General features: G+C 40.0%; 1 protein-coding gene and 1 pseudogene across 2 annotated transcripts in view; one reads left to right on the forward strand and one right to left on the reverse strand.

The window, feature by feature from the left end:
* The window catches only part of NUP155 (nucleoporin 155), an 89,858-nt gene that overhangs the window by 64,600 nt on the left and 4,186 nt on the right, over nucleotides 1–21,072 (forward strand). For both annotated transcript variants that reach the window (XM_039469892.2, XM_039469899.2), the window contains 12 exons: nucleotides 1,585–1,776; nucleotides 3,743–3,881; nucleotides 5,205–5,340; nucleotides 8,282–8,435; nucleotides 8,648–8,752; nucleotides 9,610–9,764; nucleotides 10,731–10,860; nucleotides 12,278–12,391; nucleotides 14,318–14,438; nucleotides 14,903–15,013; nucleotides 18,760–18,896; nucleotides 20,405–20,511. In XM_039469892.2, coding sequence (XP_039325826.1) covers nucleotides 1,585–1,776; nucleotides 3,743–3,881; nucleotides 5,205–5,340; nucleotides 8,282–8,435; nucleotides 8,648–8,752; nucleotides 9,610–9,764; nucleotides 10,731–10,860; nucleotides 12,278–12,391; nucleotides 14,318–14,438; nucleotides 14,903–15,013; nucleotides 18,760–18,896; nucleotides 20,405–20,511 — 1,601 coding nt within the window. The remainder of the gene's footprint in view (nucleotides 1–1,584; nucleotides 1,777–3,742; nucleotides 3,882–5,204; nucleotides 5,341–8,281; nucleotides 8,436–8,647; nucleotides 8,753–9,609; nucleotides 9,765–10,730; nucleotides 10,861–12,277; nucleotides 12,392–14,317; nucleotides 14,439–14,902; nucleotides 15,014–18,759; nucleotides 18,897–20,404; nucleotides 20,512–21,072) is intronic.
* LOC120364309 (large ribosomal subunit protein eL33 pseudogene) lies at nucleotides 19,420–19,848 on the reverse strand (annotated as a pseudogene).

Here is a 21,072-nt window from a genome sequence, read left to right on the forward strand (position 1 = left end):
TTGAGACGGAGTTTCGCTCTTGTTACCAAGGCTGGAGTGCAATGGCGCGATCTTGGCTCACCGCAACCTCCGCCTCCTGGGCTCAGGCAATTCTCCTGCCTCAGCCTCCTAAGTAGCTGGGATTACAGGCATGCACCACCACGCCCAGCTAGTTTTTTTGTATTTTTAGTAGAGATGGGGTTTCACCATGTTGACCAGGATGGTCTCGATCTTTCGACCTCGTGATCCACCCGCCTCGGCCTCCCAAAGTGCTGGGATTACAGGCTTGAGCCACCGCGCCCGGCCTTATATACCATTTTTCAAAGTTATAAAGCAATCTAATTCTTTCCAGTAGCGTCCAGTGAATAGTTGTGGCTTTTCATTGGTGGTTTTGTTTCTTTTAAGCACATACTGGTTTTTTCATTTTAAAAACAGTTTAAAAAACTGTTTTGCACCTGTAATCCCAGCTGCTCTACAGGCTGAAGCAGGAGAATCGAGTGAACCAGGGAGGCAGAGATTGCAGTGAGCCGTGATCGAACCATTGCACTTCAGACCAGGCAATAATGTGACACTCCATCTCAAAAAAAAAAAAAAGGAATTCGTGGCCGGGCGCGGTGGCTCAAGCCTGTAATCCCAGTACTTTGGGAGGCCGAGGCGGGTGGATCACAAGATCAAGAGATCGAGACCAACCTGGTCAACATGGTGAAACCCCGTCTCTACTAAAAATACAAAAAATTAGCTGGGCATGGTGGTGCGTACCTATAATCCCAGCTACTCAGGAGGCTGAGGCAGGAGAATTGCCTGAACCCAGGAGGCGGAGGTTGTGGTGAGCCGAGATCGCGCCATTGCACTCCAGCCTGGGTAACAAGAGCGAAACTCCGTCTCAAAAAAAAAAAGGAATTCTACCAGTATTTAGGAAAAAGTAAAATGTAAGCCCAGGATGTTCAAATGTAGCCAAGTGATTGTTTTTTCCTTTTTATAACCAAAGCCAGGAGATAATGGCTCTAGTTTTGGCTCTACCTAAGCTTTACTTTTTTCATTTGAAAAGTGAGAGTTTGGCCAGGCGCAGTGGCTCAAGCCTGTAATCCCAGCACTTTAGGAGGCCGAAGCGAGTGGATCATGAGGTCAAGAGATCGAGACCATCTTGGTCAACATGGTGAAACCCCGTCTCTACTAAAAATACAAAAAAATCAGCTGGGCATGGTGATGCGTGCCTGTAATCCCAGCTACTCAGGAGGATGAAGCAGGAGAATTGCCTGAACCCAGGAGGCAGAGGTTGTGGTGAGCTGACATCACGCCATTGCACTCCAGCCTGGGTAACAAGAGCAAAACTCCGTCTCAAAAAAAAAAAAAAAAAAAAAAAAATTAAAAATTTGAAAAGTGAGAGTTTTGGACTTAGATCTACTTTAGGTTCTTTTTCAACTCTGTATGATTTTATGTAAGTTTGCAAACATTTGTTTCTACTAATCAACATATTTTCGCTTTTCAGTTATAGAGTCTGTTAATGTTTAGGTTATTTTAACTTATTAAAATAATTTCATTATGTTGAGAAATATGATATTTCTGTAATTGTGACAGAAAAGTGTTTTCTTTTGTGTGCCTAAGGAACTTCAAGAACAGCTGAAGATCACCACCTTTAAAGATCTCGTAATCAGGGACAAAGAACTCACAGGGGCATTAATTGCTTCTCTTATCAACTGCTACATCAGAGATAATGCCGCTGTTGATGGCATTAGTCTACATTTGCAGGATATCTGCCCACTTCTGTATAGCACTGATGATGCAGTTTGTTCTAAGGTATGATACTTTATTACCTATTTCATTGTTTGTTACAGGAGATATCATGGCATGAGGAATCATCTTGTTTTACTTAATATACGAGCTCAGTCAGTTAGATCTCTTTACCTCTCCTAGCCTCAGAATCCTCATCTAAGAAAGGAGTTGGAATATGTGGTTTCTTAAACCATGTGTATACTCTTAAACTTAGCTGTTCTTTTTGTAAATATTTTTATTTATTTATTCGACACAGGGTTTCACTCTTGCTTAGACTGTAGTGCAGTGCTGTGATGATAGTTCACAGCAGCGTCTAAGTCCTAAACTCAAGTAGTCCTCCCATATAGCTAGGGGGCTACAGGTATGTACCGCTACACCCAGCTAATTTTTTTATTTTTTGTAAAGACGGGTTTCAATTTGTTGCACAGGCTGGTATTTAACTCTTGGCTTCAAGCGATCCTCCTGCCTCAGCCGCCCATAGTGCTGGGATTACAGGTGTGAGCCATCATGCCCAACCTTCCTTTAAGTTTTTCATAAAGAATCTTTTTTGCCGGGCGCGGTGGCTCAAGCCTGTAATCCCAGCACTTTGGGAGGCCGAGGCGGGTGGATCACGAGGTCAAGAGATCGAGACCATCCTGGTCAACATGGTGAAACCCCGTCTCTACTAAAGGTGCAAAAAATTAGCTGGGCATGGTGGCACATGCCTGTAATCCCAGCTACACCAGAGGCTGAGGCAGGAGAATTGCCTGAACCCAGGAGGCGGAGGTTGCGGTGAGCCGAGATCACGCCATTGCACTCCAGCCTGGGTAACAAGAGCGAAACTCCGTCTCAAAAAAAAAAAAAGAATCTTTTTTTTTTTTTTTTTTTTTTTTTGTGTGTGTGTGTCTTGCTTTGTCACCCAGGCAGGAGTCCAGTGGCATGATCTCAGCTCACTGCAACCTCCACTTCCCAGGTTCAAGTGATTCTCCTGCCTCAGCCTCTCAAGTAGCTGGGAGGCATGCACCACCACAATTAGCTAATTTTATATTTTTAGTAGAGACAGGGTTTCACCATGTTGGCTAGGCTGGTCTTGAACTGCTGACCTCAGGTGATCAGCCTGCCTCAGCCTCATAAAGTGTTGGGATTGCAGGCATGAGCCACTGTGCCCGGCCAATAAAGAATCTTTGATAGTGTTTCTTTTTTTTTTTTTTTTTTTTTTTGAGATGGAGTGTCGCTCTTCTTACCCAGGCTGGAGTGCAATGGCGCGATCTCGGCTCACCGCAACCTCCGCCTCCTGGGTTCAGGCAATTCTCCTGCCTCAGCCTCCTGAGGAGCTGGGATTACAGGCACACGCCACCATGCCCAGCTAATTTTTAGTATTTTTAGTAGAGATGGGGTTTCACCATGTTGACCAGGATGGTCTTGATCTCTTGACCTCGTGATCCACCCGCCTCAGCCTCCCAAAGTGCTGGGATTACAGGCTTGAGCCACCGCGCCCAGCCCTTTGATAGTGTTTCTAGGCCATATTAAAAAAGCCAAAGGTGAAAATTTAAGAAAAAAATCACTCAATTTAGAAATTAAGGAAATTTAACAAATTAGGGAATAATTTATCCCCTTAGAAGTTAAGGAAAAGCACTAAAACTTGAACTAAATCTTTTGGTGAATTAGAGTTAATGGGGGCATTTTTATTGATCCTTTCCTACAGGTGAAAAAAATAAATAAATGAGTGTCACATGGACTGCCTGCTGCCCTATAATATATTGACTAGGCAAGAGAATTACCAGACAAAAGCTCTCTTGCTTAACATATTTGTGAGAGGAAGTAAGAATAGCTAGGAATTTTTGGTCAAAAACTTTTCTGCCTAAAATTAAGAAGTAAGTTTGTAGACTTGTTTTCATTTTTAATGGTAATAATAATATATAAATTTAGACATAGATTAAAATTTAGTTGACAGCGTCATCTGTCTGCTTGATTTTATATCTTTTTAAGTTCTTCTTATCTCCTCTTTTAGGCAAATGAGCTTCTCCAGCATTCTCGGCAAGTTCAAAATAAGACTGAAAAAGAAAGAATGTTAAGGGAATCATTAAAAGAATATCAAAAAATCAGCAATCAAGTAGACCTTTCCAATGTTTGTGCTCAGTATAGACAAGGTGAGAAATAACATATTCATTATATCTTTAACTCAAAACACAAGTGATAGTGTATAAATGAAGCAAGCTAATGAAGCCGCTTTCCAGATGCAAATCTTCTTTCAACATCAGAGGCCACATGAAAGGATGTAGGAATGTGGTATTGTTGTATTATCGTGTTGCAATATTTGATGACTACACTGATGCAGAAGCTATAATGTTCTTTTTGTCTCTTGAAATATGTAACTTTTTGTTTTGTTTTCTTTTTTGAGATGGAGTCTCACTCTGTCAGCCAGGCTAGAATGCAGTGGTGCACTCTTAGCTCACTGCAGCCTCCGCCTCCCTGGGTTGCAGCAATTCTCTTGCCTCAGCCTCCCAGGTAGCTGGGATTACAGGGATGCACTACCACACCCAGCTAATTTTCTTTTTTTTTTTTTTTGAGACGGAGTTTCGTTTTTGTTACCCAGGCTGGAATGCAATGGCGCGATCTCGGCTCACCGCAACCTCTGCCTCCTGGGTTCAGGCAATTCTCCTGCCTCAGCCTCCTGAGTAGCTGGGATTACAGGCACGTGCCACCATGCCCAGCTAATTTTTTGTATTTTTAGTAGAGACGGGGTTTCACCATGTTGACCAGGATGGTCTCGATCTCTCGACCTCGTGATCCACCCGCCTCGGCCTCCCAAAGTGCTGGGATTACAGGCTTGAGTCACCGCGCCCGGCTAATTTTCATATTTTTAGTAGAGACATGGTTTCACCATGTTGGCCAGGCTGGTCTAGAATTCCTGACCTTAGGTGATCTACCTACCCACCTTGGTCTCCCAAGGTGGATTACAGGTGTGCACCACTGCGCCTGGCCAAAATGTGTAATTTTTTAACATTAAAGTTTCAGTTCTTGCCCAGTTAAATTACTATATGCTTTAGATTGCTTTCTGGATTATATTTATTTTTCAGATATTTAAAATTTTTCATTAAGTTCTAAAGTATAATCTGCCTACTTTTTAAAAAATTACTTTAAATCAAATCTAACATAATGTAAAGGCTATAACTGTTTGCCCAGGTATTTTGAATCCCAAGATTATTCCCTCCAGTAAGGAACTAACACTCTTCTTTTTTGCTATTTGAAATATGATCTTTTTTTTCTAATGAAGAAATATATTTAACAGGTGCCTTTTAGGCCTGTTAAGGCTTTTTTCTTCTGAAGACTTATTAGAAATATTTTGTCAGCAGGGTGGCTATTGTACAGTAGAGACATAACCTTGATCATTATTTTTATGTGCCATCTAAGAAAAAATATGTCCAACTTAGTAGTAAGTCAGAGATCTTCATTCTTTTCTTTCCCATCAGTGCGTTTTTATGAGGGTGTGGTGGAACTTTCTCTTACGGCTGCAGAGAAAAAAGATCCTCAAGGTCTTGGACTTCATTTCTATAAACACGGAGAACCAGAAGAAGACATAGCTGGACTTCAGGCCTTCCAAGAAAGGTACATTTCATTACCTTATCAGATTGTCATCTTTATGGATACAGAGTTTGCTTTGCATAAAGTTTTTTGTTTTTTAAAAATTTTTGAGATGGAGTCTTGCTCTGTCACCCATGCCAGAGTGTAGTGGTGTGATCATGGCTCACTACAATGTCTGCCACCCAGATTCAAGCTATTCTCCTGCCTCAGCGGCCTCTCCCGAGTATCTGGGATTACAGGCGTGTACTACCACACCTGGCTAATTTTTGTATTTTTGCTAGAGATGGAGTTTCCCCACATTGGTGAGGCTGGTCTTGAACTCCTAACCTCAAGTGATCCACCTGCCTCAGTCTTGCAAAGTGCCAGGATTATAGGCATCAGCCACTGTGTCTAGCCTCTTTGTGTAAAGGTTTGATTGAAGGAAAATCATATTTCAATTGTAGCCCTTGTAAAGTTGAATTATCCTTTTGCTTTTACTTAAAAGTGACTTCTTATTTTATCAAAGGCCTGAATATTAATAATACCAATAGGTTAAGGTTATAGGTTATAATTCTTTTTTCCTTTTTTCTTTTGAGAGTCACCCTGGCTGGAGTGCAATGGTACAATCTCACTGCAGCCCCCTTCACATAGGTTCAAGCAGTTTTCCTGCTTCAGCCTCCTGAGTAGCTGAGATTACAGGTGCACACCACCATGGCTGGCTAATTTTTGTAGTTTTAGTAGAGATAGGATTTCACCATGTTGGCCAGGCTCATTTCGAACTCCTGATCTCAAGCGATCCACCTGCTTCAGCCTGCCAAAGTGCTGGGATTACGGGCGTGAGCCACCATGCCCTGCTCATAGGTTACAATTCTTAACCTAGAGGTAAAATGTTATTCTGATGAGAATTCTTAAATGCTTATGAATGTTTTTTAACTTGCCTCTGATTCTTCTGAGATTTAATTTTTTTAATGGGGTTACTTACTTGAAAACAAAACTAGCTTTTTTTTTCTCAAACTTTTGGTTCTGGATGATGATTAGTATTTCATTTTAATATTATTATTATTATTATTATTATTATTATTATTATTATTATTTGAGAGAGAGTTTTTGCTCTTGTCTAGGCTGGAGTGTAGTAGTGTAATCTTGGCTCACTGCAACCTCCACCTCCTGGGTTCAAGGAATTCTCCTCCCTCAGTCTCCCTAGTAGCTGGGATTACAGGCACGCACCACCAGGTCTGGGTAATATTTTTGTATTTTTAGTATAGACAGGGTTTCATCATGTTGGACAGGCTGGTCTCAAAGACCTGACCTCAGGTGATCTGCCTGCCTCAGCCTCCCAAAGTGCTGGGATTGTAGGCCTGAGCCACTGTGCCTGGCCTAGGATTTCATTTTAAAGGATAATTTTTAAGTATTCCCAAATTAGTTGAGACTGTTAAAAAGGAAATGTATGTCATTAAAAGAAATATAGGCTGGGTATGGTGGCTCATGCCTGTAATCCCAGCACTTTGGGAGGCTGACGTGGATGGATCACAAAGTCAGGAGTTTGAGACCAGCCTGGCCAATATGGTGAAACCCCGTCTCTACTAAAAATACAAAAATTAGCCAGCTGTGATGGCGCACACCTATAATCCCAGCTACTTGGGAGGCTGAGGCAGGAGAATCGCTTCTACCTGGGAGGCAGAGGTTGCAGTGAGCTGAGATTGCACCCCTGAACTCCAGCCTGGGCATCAGAGCAAGACTTTATCTTGGAAAAGAAAATAAATATATAACCTTTCTAAAACATATACATATATGGAGGGTTTTTTGTTTTGTTTTTGTCTTTGAGACAAAGGCTCATTCTGTCTCCTGGGCTGGAGTTCAGTGGCACCATCATAGATCACTGCAGCCTTGATCTTTTGTGCTCAAGTGATTCAGTGGTCCTCCCACCTCAGCTTCCTGAGTAACTGGGCCTACAGGCACATGTCACCACACTCAGCTAATTTTTTTATCTTTTTAATTTCTGTTCAGACAAGGCCTCACTACATTGCCCAGGCTGGGCTTTAACTCCTGGGCTCAAGCAATCTTTTCTTCTCAGTCTCCAAAGTGCTGGGGTTACAAGTGTCAGCCACCACACCTGGGGAAAACATATTTTTTTATTACTATATTTAATGACTTTACCCTTTTATGTTTAGCCAAACACTTCTCAAACTTACTGAAAAAGTATATGGTCTGTATTATTTTAAGTGCCAAATATGTACATATACTCTCCAAAATAATCTTGTAATTCTTGTGTATACTTAAATTAGGTAAACTAAATCAGTAGCTTTCTTTCTTTTGTTCTTGTTTGTTTTGTTTTTGGGATTTTTTGTTTTTGAGACGGGGCCTCATTTTGTTGTCTGGGCTGGAGTGCAGTGGCATGATAATAGCTCACTTGGCAGCCTTGAATTTCTGGGCTCAAGCCTCAGCCTCCCAAGTAGCTGAGATTACAGGTACATACCACCATGCCTGGTTAACTTTGTTTGTTTGTTTTGTCTTTTGAGACAGGGGCTTGCTGTCGCCCAGGCTAGAGCAGTGGCACGATCTCAGCTCACCTCAGCCTCTGCCTCCCAGGTTCAAGCAATTCTTCTGCCTCGGTCTTCTGAGTAGCTGGGACTACAGATGTGTACTACCACACCCAGCTAATTTTTGTGTTTTTAGTAGAGATGAGGTTTCACCATGTTGGCCAGTCTGGTCTTGTACTTCTGACCTCTCCTCTGGCAATCCGCCTGCCTTCACCTCCCAGAGTGCTGGGATTACAAGTGTGAGCCACTGCACCCAGCCAATTTTTTGTATTTTTTTTGTAGAGACGGGGGTCTCACTATGTTGCCCTGGCTAGTCTCGAACTCCTGGCCTCAAGCCACCCTGCCTTGACCTCCCTAGTGCTGGCATTACAGGCATGAGTCACCAGACTTGCTATCATTTGCTCCTAGTTAAATAATGTAATTGCTCCTTTTCCATTCTTTTTCAGATTAAACAGTTACAAGTGCATTACAGACACACTTCAAGAACTGGTAAATCAAAGTAAGGCTGCTCCTCAGTCTCCCAGTGTACCCAAAAAACCTGGTCCTCCAGTGTTGTCATCTGATCCAAACATGCTGAGTAATGAAGAAGCAGGACATCATGTAAGGGACACAGTATATTTTCATTCTGAGAATACACTGTTTAGAAGGTCTGCATGGTAATGGTGGCACAGTCATCTTGGGAAAGGTAGTAGTTCTTAGAAGTTATCATGTAAGGATTCTTGATTTCTTACCAGGGTTTATAGGGCTGAAGGGTTGTGATGCCCAGAAAGAGAGCCTTTAACTGCTAATTTTTACTATTTTCTTTATTTTAGTTTGAACAAATGCTTAAATTGTCACAGCGATCCAAAGATGAGCTATTTAGTATTGCCCTTTATAACTGGCTAATACAAGCTGACCTTGCAGATAAGCTGCTACAGGTAAATCTTTTTTTTTTTTTTTTTTCAGTCATGTTAATTATTCTTAAGGAGCATAACTCAATGATTTGACCACATAATAGATGTAAAAAATTATTTTTCTCATCTCATGCCTACTATCAGATGTTAGCATAAAGCTGAGTAATGCCGAATCTTTTCCTAAGGGGCAAAGTAGGCTACTGCTCCAATTTTCTTGTTATTTCAAAGCTGATGGGGATAGTTTATATTGCGGGGTAGAAATCACTGGCTTTATGAGTCCTGAAGCCCATCTTAACTCTGCTGTTAAGTCTCTATGTGACTTCAGATATGTCCTTTTTACTACTCTAAGTCTCACTGTTCCACAATCTATTTAATGAATACATAGCATTTAATAATTTCAAGAATGCTTTCAAGCTCAGTGTCTAGGAATCAATAGCTGTGTTCTTTAAATTTAAGACTTTGTAATTTTATAGTAAATTTCCTTTTTTTGTTTTTGAGACAAAGTCTCACTCTGTCACTTAGGCTAGAGTGCAGTGCAATGGCACGATAATGGCTCACTGTAGCCTCGACCTCCCTAGATTCAGGTGATTCTCCCATTTTAGCCTCCTGAGTAACAGAACTGTAGGCCCGCACCACCACACCCAGCTGATTTTTGTAGAATTGTTGTAGAAATTTGTATGCTAACGGTGGTAAAACAAAAATTGTTTATAATAAGAAAATTTGCCCTCTCTTTTATATGTTAATGTTGGATTATAATTTTGCTTGTTTTTATAAGACAAGGCACAGTTGTAGTTGACTTTAAAAATACTGTATTTTTCCATATCAGGAACATTATTTGTAGGTGATTAGAAAATTTTTCTGAATAACTATGTAATTTCTAGGTTGCTTCTCCATTTCTGGAGCCACATCTAGTCCGAATGGCCAAAGTTGATCAAAACAGAGTTCGCTATATGGATTTACTCTGGCGGTATTATGAGAAGAACAGAAGTTTCAGTAATGCTGCTCGTGTACTGTCCAAACTGGCTGACATGCATAGGTATGGCATAATACTCTTTATTGTGAAGAATGATTGAAAACTGAGCTGTATGTAGTTACATTCAGTTTTCCTTAATTTTAGAAGAATCTAAGTTTTAAAATAATGACCTGGCCGGGCACGGTGGCTCATGCCTGTAATCCCAGTACTTTGGGAGGCCACAGCAGGCAGATCACAAGGTCAGGAGTTCAAGATGAGCCTGACCAACATGGTGAAACCCCGTCTCTACTACAAATACAAAAAAAAATTAGCTGAATATGGTAGTATGCACCTGTAATCCCAGCTACTCAGGCAGGAGAATCGCTTGAACCCAGGAGGCAGGGTTGCAGTGAGCTTAGATTGTGCCACTGCACTCCAGCCTGGGCAATAGAATGAGACTCCGTCAAAAAAATAAATAAATAAATAAAATATATATACCTAAATTTTTAAAATAGGATTTACTTTTTAGATATAAACATATTTCTTTATGTGTTGTCTAAAATTGTGAATCTCTCTTATTAGAAATCTAAAATCAATGCTTTTTTTAAAACCTAATGATTTTTTTCAAGTTTCCAATGGCCTTTTATGTGCATTTGATATTAAAAACTACATACTAATTATATTTGTATCTTCTATCCTTAAGAAATTGTATGACTAGGCCGGGCGCGGTGGCTCAAGCCTGTAATCCCAGCACTTTGGGAGGCCGAGGCGGGTGGATCACGAGGTCAAGAGATCGAGACCATCCTGGTCAACATGGTGAAACCCCGTCTCTACTAAAAATACAAAAAATTAGCTGGGCATGGTGGCGCGTGCCTGTAATCCCAGCTACTCAGGAGGCTGAGGCAGGAGAATTGCCTGAACCCAGGAGGCGGAGATTGCGGTGAGCCGAGATCACGCCATTGTACTCCAGCCTGGGTAACAAGAGCGAAACTCCGTCTCAAAAAAAAAAAAAGAAATTGTATGACTAAAAATAAGGGTTTTCCCTTATAGCACAGAAATTTCACTTCAGCAGCGACTGGAGTACATTGCTCGAGCTATTCTTAGTGCCAAAAGTTCTACTGCCATTTCATCAATAGCTGCTGATGGTGAATTCCTTCATGAATTAGAAGAAAAAATGGAGGTAAGTGCTAAAGATCTTAAGCTATGTCCACACTGAGTACTAGCCACATAGTTATTCCACTTTTCATTCTTCCCTTCGTAAGTAGTAGGTCAATAGAAGGCAAAATGTCTCAAATAATAATAATAAATAAAGGTTTTTCGCAACTATTTCAACAGCAAGTAGATTACATCACATTCACCATTTATTCTGGAAGCAAATAAGTAGATGTATGAAGTAGAGTAGGCTAAAATGCCTTAACTAAAACTAAGAGAATAAAAAACATACCATGGTTGAAATACCAAAGTTTGTTTCTTTTTTTTTTTTCACTCGTTTCCTAGGCTGGAATGCAATGGCATGATCTCAGCTCACTGCAACCTCTGCTTCCCCAGTTCAAGCGATTCTCCTGCCTCAGCCTCCCAAGTAGCTGGGATTACAGGCATGCACCACCATGCCCAGCTAATTTTTTTGTATTTTTAGTAGAGAAGGGTTTCTCCATGTTGGTCAGGCTGGTCTCGAACTCCCGACCTCAGGTGATCCACCCTCCTCGGCCTCCCAAAGTGCTGAGATTACAGGCTTGAGCCACCACACCCAGCCAAAAGTTTGTTTCTTATTCACAAAAATCCAGAGTGAGTCTTCCTGATAGGCTGCTGACTTTCCTTCATGTGTTTGATTTAGCAACCCAAGTTCTATTTTCTGGCAATACCATTCCCTAGGGCCTTTGCTTTATCTTCAGCAGAGGGAGGAAGGGAAAGAACACATTCACTCTCTTAGAAACCACAGCACTAGCCGGGCGAGATGGCTCACGCCTGTAATCCCAGCATATTGGGAGGCTGAGGCAGGCAGATCACAAGGTCAGGAGATCGAAACCATCCTGGCAAACACAGTGAAACCTCATTTTTACTAAAAATTTAAAAAATTAGCCAGGCATGGTGGCATGCACCTGTAGTCCCAGCTATTCGCGAGGCTGAGGCAGGAGAATTGCTTGAACCCAGGAGGTGGATGTTGCAGTGAGTGGAGATCACACCATCGCACTCCCGACTGGGCAGCAGAGTGAATCTCCATCTCAAAAAAAAAAAAAACCCACAGCCCTGACATGACACACTTTATTTCTACTCACATGTCTTTGAAGAGAACTTGATTGTATGGCCACACCTCCCTTGCAAAGGAAACTGAGCTATATAGCCTAGCCATTTGGCTACGGTCATGGAAGGTATGAATACTGGTTGGCAGCAAGGGCTCTGCCACAGTACATTTTGTGTGAAATCTGTTATGTTTAGTTGACTTCTGTTATGATGTTAGTCTATTATGATAGAAGTCTTCATTTATACATTATTTTTATTTTAGCAAACTTCAAAGTCATATAGTAGGAGTCATTTTTTCAAATGTATGTTGATTTATCATGAAGAAATTAAGACATCCTTTTTTCTGCCCAAATTAGGTTGCTAGGATCCAACTTCAGATACAAGAGACACTACAAAGGCAGTATTCCCATCATTCTTCTGTACAGGATGCAATTTCTCAGTTGGATTCTGAGCTGATGGACATAACTAAGGTAATAAAAAAAAGCAAGTGAAGTTTTTGTAGTAGTGATCTAATATTGAGAAATTTTTGTTTTGCATTTTGCTTTTTGTTTCATGGGGAAAATTATCTTATCTCCACAAATAAGATAAGGCATCTTTGGCAGCTTGTCACTGGGCTGACAGATCACCACTCCTTCATCTAACTCCTAGAAAAGGCTAAGCTACTCTTTCCAGGTCTGTACCTACAAAGAACCTATCAGCCTCACATGGGAGCTATGTTAAAGCTGTTTATTTCCAGCCTGGGCAACATGGAGAAACGTCATTTCTACCAAAAATATCAAAAAAGGCCAGGCACTGTGGCTCACACGTGTAATCCAGCCCTTTGGGAGGCTGAGGAGATCGGATCACCTGAGATAAGGAGTTTGAGACCAGCCTGGTCAACATGGGGAAACCCCATTTCTACTAAAAATGCAAAAATTAGCTGGGTGTGGTGGCACGCACCTGTAATCCCAGCTACTTGGGAGGCTGAGACAGGAGAATTGCTTGAACCCAGGAGGTAGAGGTTGCAGTGAGCTGAGATCACGCCACTGCATTCCAGGAACCTAGGCAACAGAGTGAGATTCCATCTAAAAAAAACAAATAACAACAAAAAATTAGCCAAGTGTGGTGGTGTGTACTTGTAGATCCAGCTACGGAGGCTGAGGTGGGAGGATTGCTTGAGCCCTGGAGGCCCAGGTTGTGGTGAGCCTAGATGGTGCTGTTGCATTCCAGCCTGAGTGACAGAGTGAGACCCCGTCTCAAAAAAAAAAAAAAAAAAAACACCAGCTTATTTGTGGTCACAATTGTTGCCTTGGAAAAATGAACTTATCTTTGCATAACTCTGTAAGCCTCTCTCTTGCTCTGTAATTTTCTGTGCAGTTCCTTCCTCTTCATTTATTCTTGGACATCGTTCCAGGTACCGTGAAATACTCTGAGATTTGTCAGTATTCCTATGATTCTTCAACTCATTGTTTATACAACACTAATCCTAAAACGAAATTGCAGGGGATTTGCGGGGAAGGTGGCGATGGTTAATGGGTACAAAAACAAAATAGAAAGAATAAATTAAGACCTATTTGATAGCACAGTAAGTAGGGTGACTACAGTCAATAATAACTTAACTGTATATTTTAAAATAAAGAATGTAATTGGATTATTTGTAACTCAAAGGATACATGCCTAAGGGATAAATACCCGATTCTTCATGACATGCTTATTTCTCATTGCATGACTGTATCAGAACATCTCATGTACCCCATAAATACATACACCTACTATGTACCCACAGAAATTTGAAAAAGCTTTTAAGCTTTTTAAATAAATAAATATAGAATGTCAATGCAACATCTTCCAGCAAAAAAAAAAGCTATACATGCTAAAATCTGTTTGACTGTATTTACAATACCCTTACCTTTTTTTTTCCTTTTTCTTTATCTTTTTTTTTTTCTTTGAGATGGAGTCTTGCTCTGTCACCAGGCTGGAGTGCAGTGGTGCAATCTTGACTCACAGCAACCTCTGCCTGCCGGGTTCAAGCAATTCTCCTGCTTCCGCTTCACAAAGTAGCTGGAACTACAGGCTTGCGCCACCACGACCAGCTAATTTCTTTTTGTATTTTAGTAGAGACATGGTTTCACCGTGTTGGCCAGGATGGTCTCAATCTCCTAACCTCATGATCCGCCTGCCTCAGCCTCCCAAAGTGCTAGGATTACAGGTGTGAGCCACTGCATCTGTCCCATATCCTTACCTTTTCAAATATGGAGTTATAATCAGCTATATAGATGATCACATCTTTATATCATGTTTTAGAAACTTTACATAAAATCTTTGGTAATTTTTTTAATTTTCAAGGAATGCTTCACTATTAATCTCTGAATGCTGACCTCTAGTTGGATGTTTAATTTTGGGATTTTCTCTCACAGCTTTATGGGGAATTTGCTGACCCATTTAAACTTGCAGAGTGCAAACTTGCAATAATTCATTGTGCCGGTTATTCAGACCCTATATTGGTGCAGACACTATGGCAAGATATCATAGAGAAAGGTAAGTGTTCAGTTACAAGTACGTCAGCATATGGTATGTAGTGACTTGGTAGAGGAATGCAAGCTGCTAGTAGCTAATACAATGCAAGCTGCTAGCGGCTCATGACAATTGTGTATACCTAAGAAGAGAGTTAAGTGGAAGGTACCTGAGTATGGTGGAGGATAATACAGAGAATGACCCAAGTGAATATTTGGGAGAATACTCAGTGAAAAGATTGTTTAATTTGTATTATTTGTGTTGCCTTCTAAGGGATACTGAGATACTCACCTCATAATCTAATAACCAGTAACATGTTAAGACATGAGAGTATCTCAGACACTAAGAGAAACACCAAATCTGCTAATCATATTAATGTGACTATCTGTTTTAATGTATTTCGAACCTTGAAACAGAATTAAATAGCCAATGTAAATATTTCATGTTAAAAATAATTTGGCTTCAAATGACATGTCTTTTTCTTACAGAATTGAATGACAGTGTGACATTGAGCTCCTCAGATAGAATGCATGCTCTTAGTCTCAAGATTGTCCTCCTTGGCAAAATTTATGCTGGCACACCACGCTTCTTTCCTTTAGGTAAGCTGTGATCTTAGATGCAGTCACATATTTTCTGTTTTGATGGTTTTCTCCATTGGCATGGACAAATAATGATCTTTCGAGTAAAATAGTTTCTTTGTTGCTATTTAGACCAGCAGTTTAATTCTACCTCTCCAAAAAGACTTCCAAAGAATGGCAAAATTTGTTAATGAAGAGTTGAGTGTGAAATTTTTTGTAACTAACTTCCTAGGTTTATATATCTATCTTGGGATTGTGCTGACTGACAAACTATGATTATATTGTTGGTAACCCTATACAAGTTTCTGAAGTGGAAAAAAAAAACGGTTGATGTTTTTATACATAGGAAATCTGTGATTGATTCAACTTTTTTTTTTTTATATTGAGGGCCTGTTTTCTTTAAAATAGCAAATAATTATGTTAAAACTTAGTTATTTGAGCCGGGCGCGGTGGCTCATGCCTATAATCCCAGCACTTTGGGAGGCTGAGGCGGGTGGATCACGAGGTCAAGAGATCGAGACCATCCTGGTCAACATGGTGAAACCCCGTCTCTACTAAAAATACAAAAAATTAGCTGGGCATGGTGGTGCGTGCCTGTAATCCCAGCTACTCAGGAGGTTGAGGCAGGAGAATTGCCTGAACCCAGGAGGCGGAGGTTGCGGTGAGCCGAGATCGCGCCATTGCACTCCAGCCTGGGCAACAAGAGCGAAACTCCGTCTCAAAAAAAAAAAAAAACTTAGTTATTAGAATCCCAGATGTGGTGGCTATAATTGTTATATAGGTAGCTAATTTTTATGAGCTATTTGTCAACCTACGGTGTTTTCCTCAGTAGTAAAACGATAGAAGCAACATAAATACATCTATGAAGTAGAATATTAAGTACTTTTGTGTTACTTAAAAATATTGAGGAAGATGAAAATCCTTACATAAAACTTTTTTTTGAGACAGAGGCTTGCTTTGTCACCCAGGCTGGAGTAGAGTGGTGCAGTCTTGGCTCACTGCAGCCTCTACCTCCCAGGCTCAAGCAATTTCTCCTGCCTCAGCCTCCCAAGTAACTGGGATTACAGGCATGCAATACCACTCCCAGCTAATTTTTATTTATTTGTTTTTTTAGTAGAGATGGGATTTCCCCATGTTGTCCAGGCTGGCCTCAAACCCCTGGCCTCAGGTGATCCACCCACCTTGGGCTCCCAAGGTGCTGGGATTACAATCGTTTGCCACCATTCCCTGCCTAATTTTTTTTTTTTTTTAATGAGCATTCAAACTTGTTTACAGACTGTCTCTGATTTAGTAGGATCTTTGCCCTCTGTACATAGTCAGAAATAAAACTATTATATTCATACCCTTACTTCTTGTAGGTCTGGTATTGAAGTAGTTCCCTTTCCATACCATTTTATTGATCTTAAAAATAAAAAGAAGTAGCCGGGCACGGTGGCTCACGCCTATAATCCCAGTACTTTGGGAGGCTGAGGCAGGTGGATCACGAGGTCAAGAGATCGAGACCATCCTGGTCAACATGGTGAAACCCCGTATCTACTAAAAATACAAAAATTAGCTGGGCACGATGGCGCGTGCCTATAGTCCCAGCTACTTGGGAGGCTGAGGCAGGAGAATTGCTTGAACCCAGGAGGCGGAGGTTGCGGTGAGCCGAGATCGTGCCATTGCACTCCAGCCTGGGTAACAAGAGCAAACTCCGTCTCAAAAAAAATAAATAAAAATAAAAAGAAGTAAAAGAGCAAATACATACTTTATATAAATGTTTATAAGTATGTGAAACTGATACTTTTAATAGTTTTGAAAAACACTGCGTTGTGTCCAGGCCCAGTGGCTCACAGGTGTAATCCCAGCACCTTGGAAAGCCAAGGCAGGTGAATTGCGTGAGCTCAGGAGTTCAAGACCAGCCTGGGCAACATGGCAAAACCTTGTCTCTACAAAAAAAATACGAAAATTAGACCAGGCACGGTGGCTCATGCCTGTAATCCCAGCACTTTGGGAGGCTGAGGCGGGTGGATCACGAGGTCAAGAGATCGAGACCATCCTGGTCAACATGGTGAAACCCCGTCTCTACTAAAAATACAAAAAATTAGCTGGGCATAGTGGTGTGTGCCTGTAATCCCAGCTACTCAGGAGGCTGAGGCAGGAGAATTGCCTGAACCCAGGAGGTGGAGGTTGTAGTGAACCGAGATCGCGCCATTGCACTCCAGCCTGGGTAACGAGTGAAACTCCGTCTAAACAAAAGAAAAGAAAAGAAAAAATATATATACGAAAATTAGCCAGGTGTGGTGGCATGCAGCTGTGGTCCAGCTACTCGAGAGGCTAGGATGGGAGGATCACTTGAGCCTGGGAAGTGAAAGTTGCAGTGAACTAAGATTGCACCACTACACTCCAAACTCAGTGACAGAGTGAGACTCCATTTCAATAAATAAATAACACTGTATTGTACATAGTTCTTTTGAGGAATTTCTATTTTAATTTAGAAATAATCATGTGGGCTTTGCATGGTAGCTCACACACTTTTCTGAGTTTTTGAGTTAAGTCGAGAGGCAAAGGTAAGAAGATTGCTTCAAGCCAAGGGTTTAAGACCAGCCTGGGCATAGCAAAACCCCATCTCTAAAATAATTAAGATTAGCTAGGCATGGTAGCACATGCCTGTAGTCCTGGCTAATCAGGCTGAGGCAGTAGGATTGGTAGGTTTTACACATACATACATATATATATATATTTCTTTTGATAGAAAGGGAATCTCATGATATTGCATAAGCTGGTCTTGAATTAGCTACGCACAGCTAATTTTTTTGTATCTTTAGTAGAGACAGGGTTTCACCATATTGGTCAGGGTGGTCTCAAACTCCAGACCTCAGGTGATCTGCCCACCTTAGGCCTCCCAAAGTGCTGGGATTACAGGTGCAAGTCACCACACCTGGCCGTAACTGTAAATTTGGTTGTTACTGTTTATAGTAAGACGCAATAAAAAGTAAGAGTGAAGCTACAATTAGAATTGTCAAAATAAATAAATCTGGGGGTGGGGCTTTTGAAAACACATTTAATATTTCTGAAATCAGGATGCAGTTGCCCTTTTATGAAAAGCTGTTAAATCGAGGAAACATAATTTTTTTAAATACCAATGCTAAAAAAATTGTTATCAATGAGTTCTCTTAAATAGTGTGATTGTGAACCTTTTCTTCTTGTATCTTTCTGTATTTTCTAGGTTCTCTAAAATATTGTAGTTTTTTTTTTTTTTTCTGAACTTCTTTAAAGTATATAATTTAATGGTTTTAGCAGTCTCACAAAATTGTGCAGCCATGACCACAATTCAATTTTAGGACATTCTTCGTCATCCCAAAAAGAAACTCTGTACTCATTAGTTGTCACTTCCTATTCCTTCACACCCTCCAACCCTAGGAAGCCACTAATCTACTTTAGAATTGCCTGTTCTGGCATATGTCTTACTTTTACTTTAAAAAAAAAAAAAACATGTTTTGAAGCTGAGAGTGATGGTGCACACTTATAGCCCCAGCTTACTTGGGAGGTTGAGGTGGGAGGATTGTTTGAGCTCCGGAGTTCAAGGCTATAGTGCACTGTAGTGGTTCCTATGAATAGCCACTATTTCCAGCCTGGGCAACATAGCAAAAAACAAAACCCTGCCCCAAAAAATTGCAATTGGATTTCAGAAGATATCCCCCTAGAAACTACTCAGTTATGAATAAGACCTACCTTTTAGTATCAAGAGCTAAAAATCCAAATTTCCATTATTTTTTTCTTCCCAGATTTTATTGTACAGTTCTTAGAACAGCAAGTTTGTACTTTGAACTGGGATGTGGGCTTCGTAATACAGACAATGAATGAAATTGGAGTACCATTACCTAGACTACTAGAAGTTTATGATCAGTTGTTTAAATCACGGGTAAGGAAAATATTAAAAAACTTAAAATTATTTTCTTTAATTAAAGTAACTTTGTAGATATAGAGTGGGATATTTTGATTGCATGCTTGTATCTTATCATTTAGTCTAATTACACTTGGTTAAGTCTTGGAAGTTATGCTTTAGACTTTTAAAACTGATAATGAGAGTTGCTTTCCTGTATATCATGATAAAAATGAAATACTATTTTTGAATATTTATAAACGTAATTTTATTGCTTTACTCTTGGTGGAATAGGCTAAACCAAGGTGTGGGCTAAACTCATTACATTAAGAATCATCATTTACTTTAAAAGAACAAAATTATATTCTATTTACTGTAACCTCATCTAAAATATTAGTGCTTAATGATCCTTTTCACCGTGCTAAGCCTTATCAGACTATATGTTTTGTAATTTTTATGCTAAGGATAAAAGATCTGAATAAAAACTTGTCAAAGTAGATTGTATCTTTTTTTTTTTTTAACATAGTAAGTTTTTTAATCCACTTAACAAAAATACAAGACCACAAATCCACATTTATTTATTGACTTTTCATTAGTTCTAAATCCTGGAGGGGTACAGCATCACTTGGATTCTGTGTCCAATGGCCTTAGCAGGAAGGTTGCTTCGGAATTTGGCACGAACCATGCCACTGTTTCCACGGGCCCGAGTTACCTTTCACCAGATTACTCTGGTTTTGTTTGGTTTGCCACCAGGAGTCACTGTATTGTTCTTTGCTTTGTATACATAAGCACATCTCTTGCCCAAATAGAATTCCATTTCATCTTGGGCATAAACACCTTCAATTTTAAGTAGAGCTGTGTGCTCCCTTTGGTTCCGGAGACCCCGCTTATAGCCGGCAAAAATAGCCTTGGACCGTAGCCTTCCAGACATAGTTCCTTTTATAAGTCCTGTTCCCAGCAGGCCTGCAAATTTCAGCAGCAGGAGCTTCTCTCGCCTCCGCAAGTGCCAAGATGCGATTGCATCTTTTATAGTAGCATCATACAGTGCTTTACAACATTAGCCTGTGATACAGTATCTCCATCTTATATTGCAAAAAGGCAAGAGCAGAGATGTTAAATAACCTGCTCAAGTTACACTGCTAGTAACTGGTGAAGTCAGAACTAGAATGAAATTTCTGACTGCTAATTTAGTCTCTTCATGATGTCAGGCTAAATCTGCATAGGTTCAAAGTAAAAGTGGTGTCACAATTCATAGATTTTTCTCTTACCTCAGATTCCTAAGCAGGACATTTATATACTCTGCAAACTAGATTGATATATCAAATATTCTTCCTAAGTAATATCACAGTGCTGCTAATTAGTAAGTTTTTAATGTTGTTTGAAATATTAACCATAATCAGATACATGATTCAGCAGCCATGTAGTATTAAATGCTTTTTAATAGCAGTAAGTTTTGCATGGACCTGATGACTACTTTAGCATAAATGATTTAAAAAAATCAATTGACACAATTCGCCTCACATTTCATTATGTATATTTACATACAGGATCCATTCTGGAACAGAATGAAGAAGCCCCTACACCTTTTGGATTGTATACATGTATTATTGACAAGATATGTTGAGAATCCCAGCCAAGTTTTAAATTGTGAAAGGTACTTAGAGATTATATATTGGACTAGCAAAGGCTTCTAAATGATTCTAATAAATACCTGGGTAAAAAATTTGAAGAGAAAATAGAAAGACATGGGAATTGCAAAGAAGTACAGGAAGTTTAATCTCTTGTATATATTGGCAATAACTATTTGAAGGATATTGATTAGCATGAAAAATAGGAGTTTTATTCCATTTTCAACCCTTGTCCTAAATCCTTTCTACAACTGAACATAAATAATTTATTCATTTCTTCTGCTTTAGGTTAATGACCTAGGACCAAGACATTTCAATTATGTCTTTGTGATATTATTGGCCGTTTAAGGGATATTCTTTGAGAAAGAATACTAGCAGGAATCATCTCTTACTGCTTTCTTCTCATTGTAAAAGTCTTCAAATGGAACCCACCTACCTTCTAAGTTTTCTTCTTTATTTCTTATTTACTTAATCACGTGGTCCTTCCACTTCTGTGAGAATTAAAGTTGCCAGAGGTTGATGAGGAAGAAGTCCTGTATGAGGAAATGTTTATAAATGTACAATTAATCATATGTCTTTTTCTTTAT

Source organism: Saimiri boliviensis, chromosome 1 (genome assembly GCF_048565385.1).
Source record: "Saimiri boliviensis isolate mSaiBol1 chromosome 1, mSaiBol1.pri, whole genome shotgun sequence".
In the NCBI taxonomy this organism is placed as follows: domain Eukaryota; kingdom Metazoa; phylum Chordata; class Mammalia; order Primates; family Cebidae; genus Saimiri; species Saimiri boliviensis.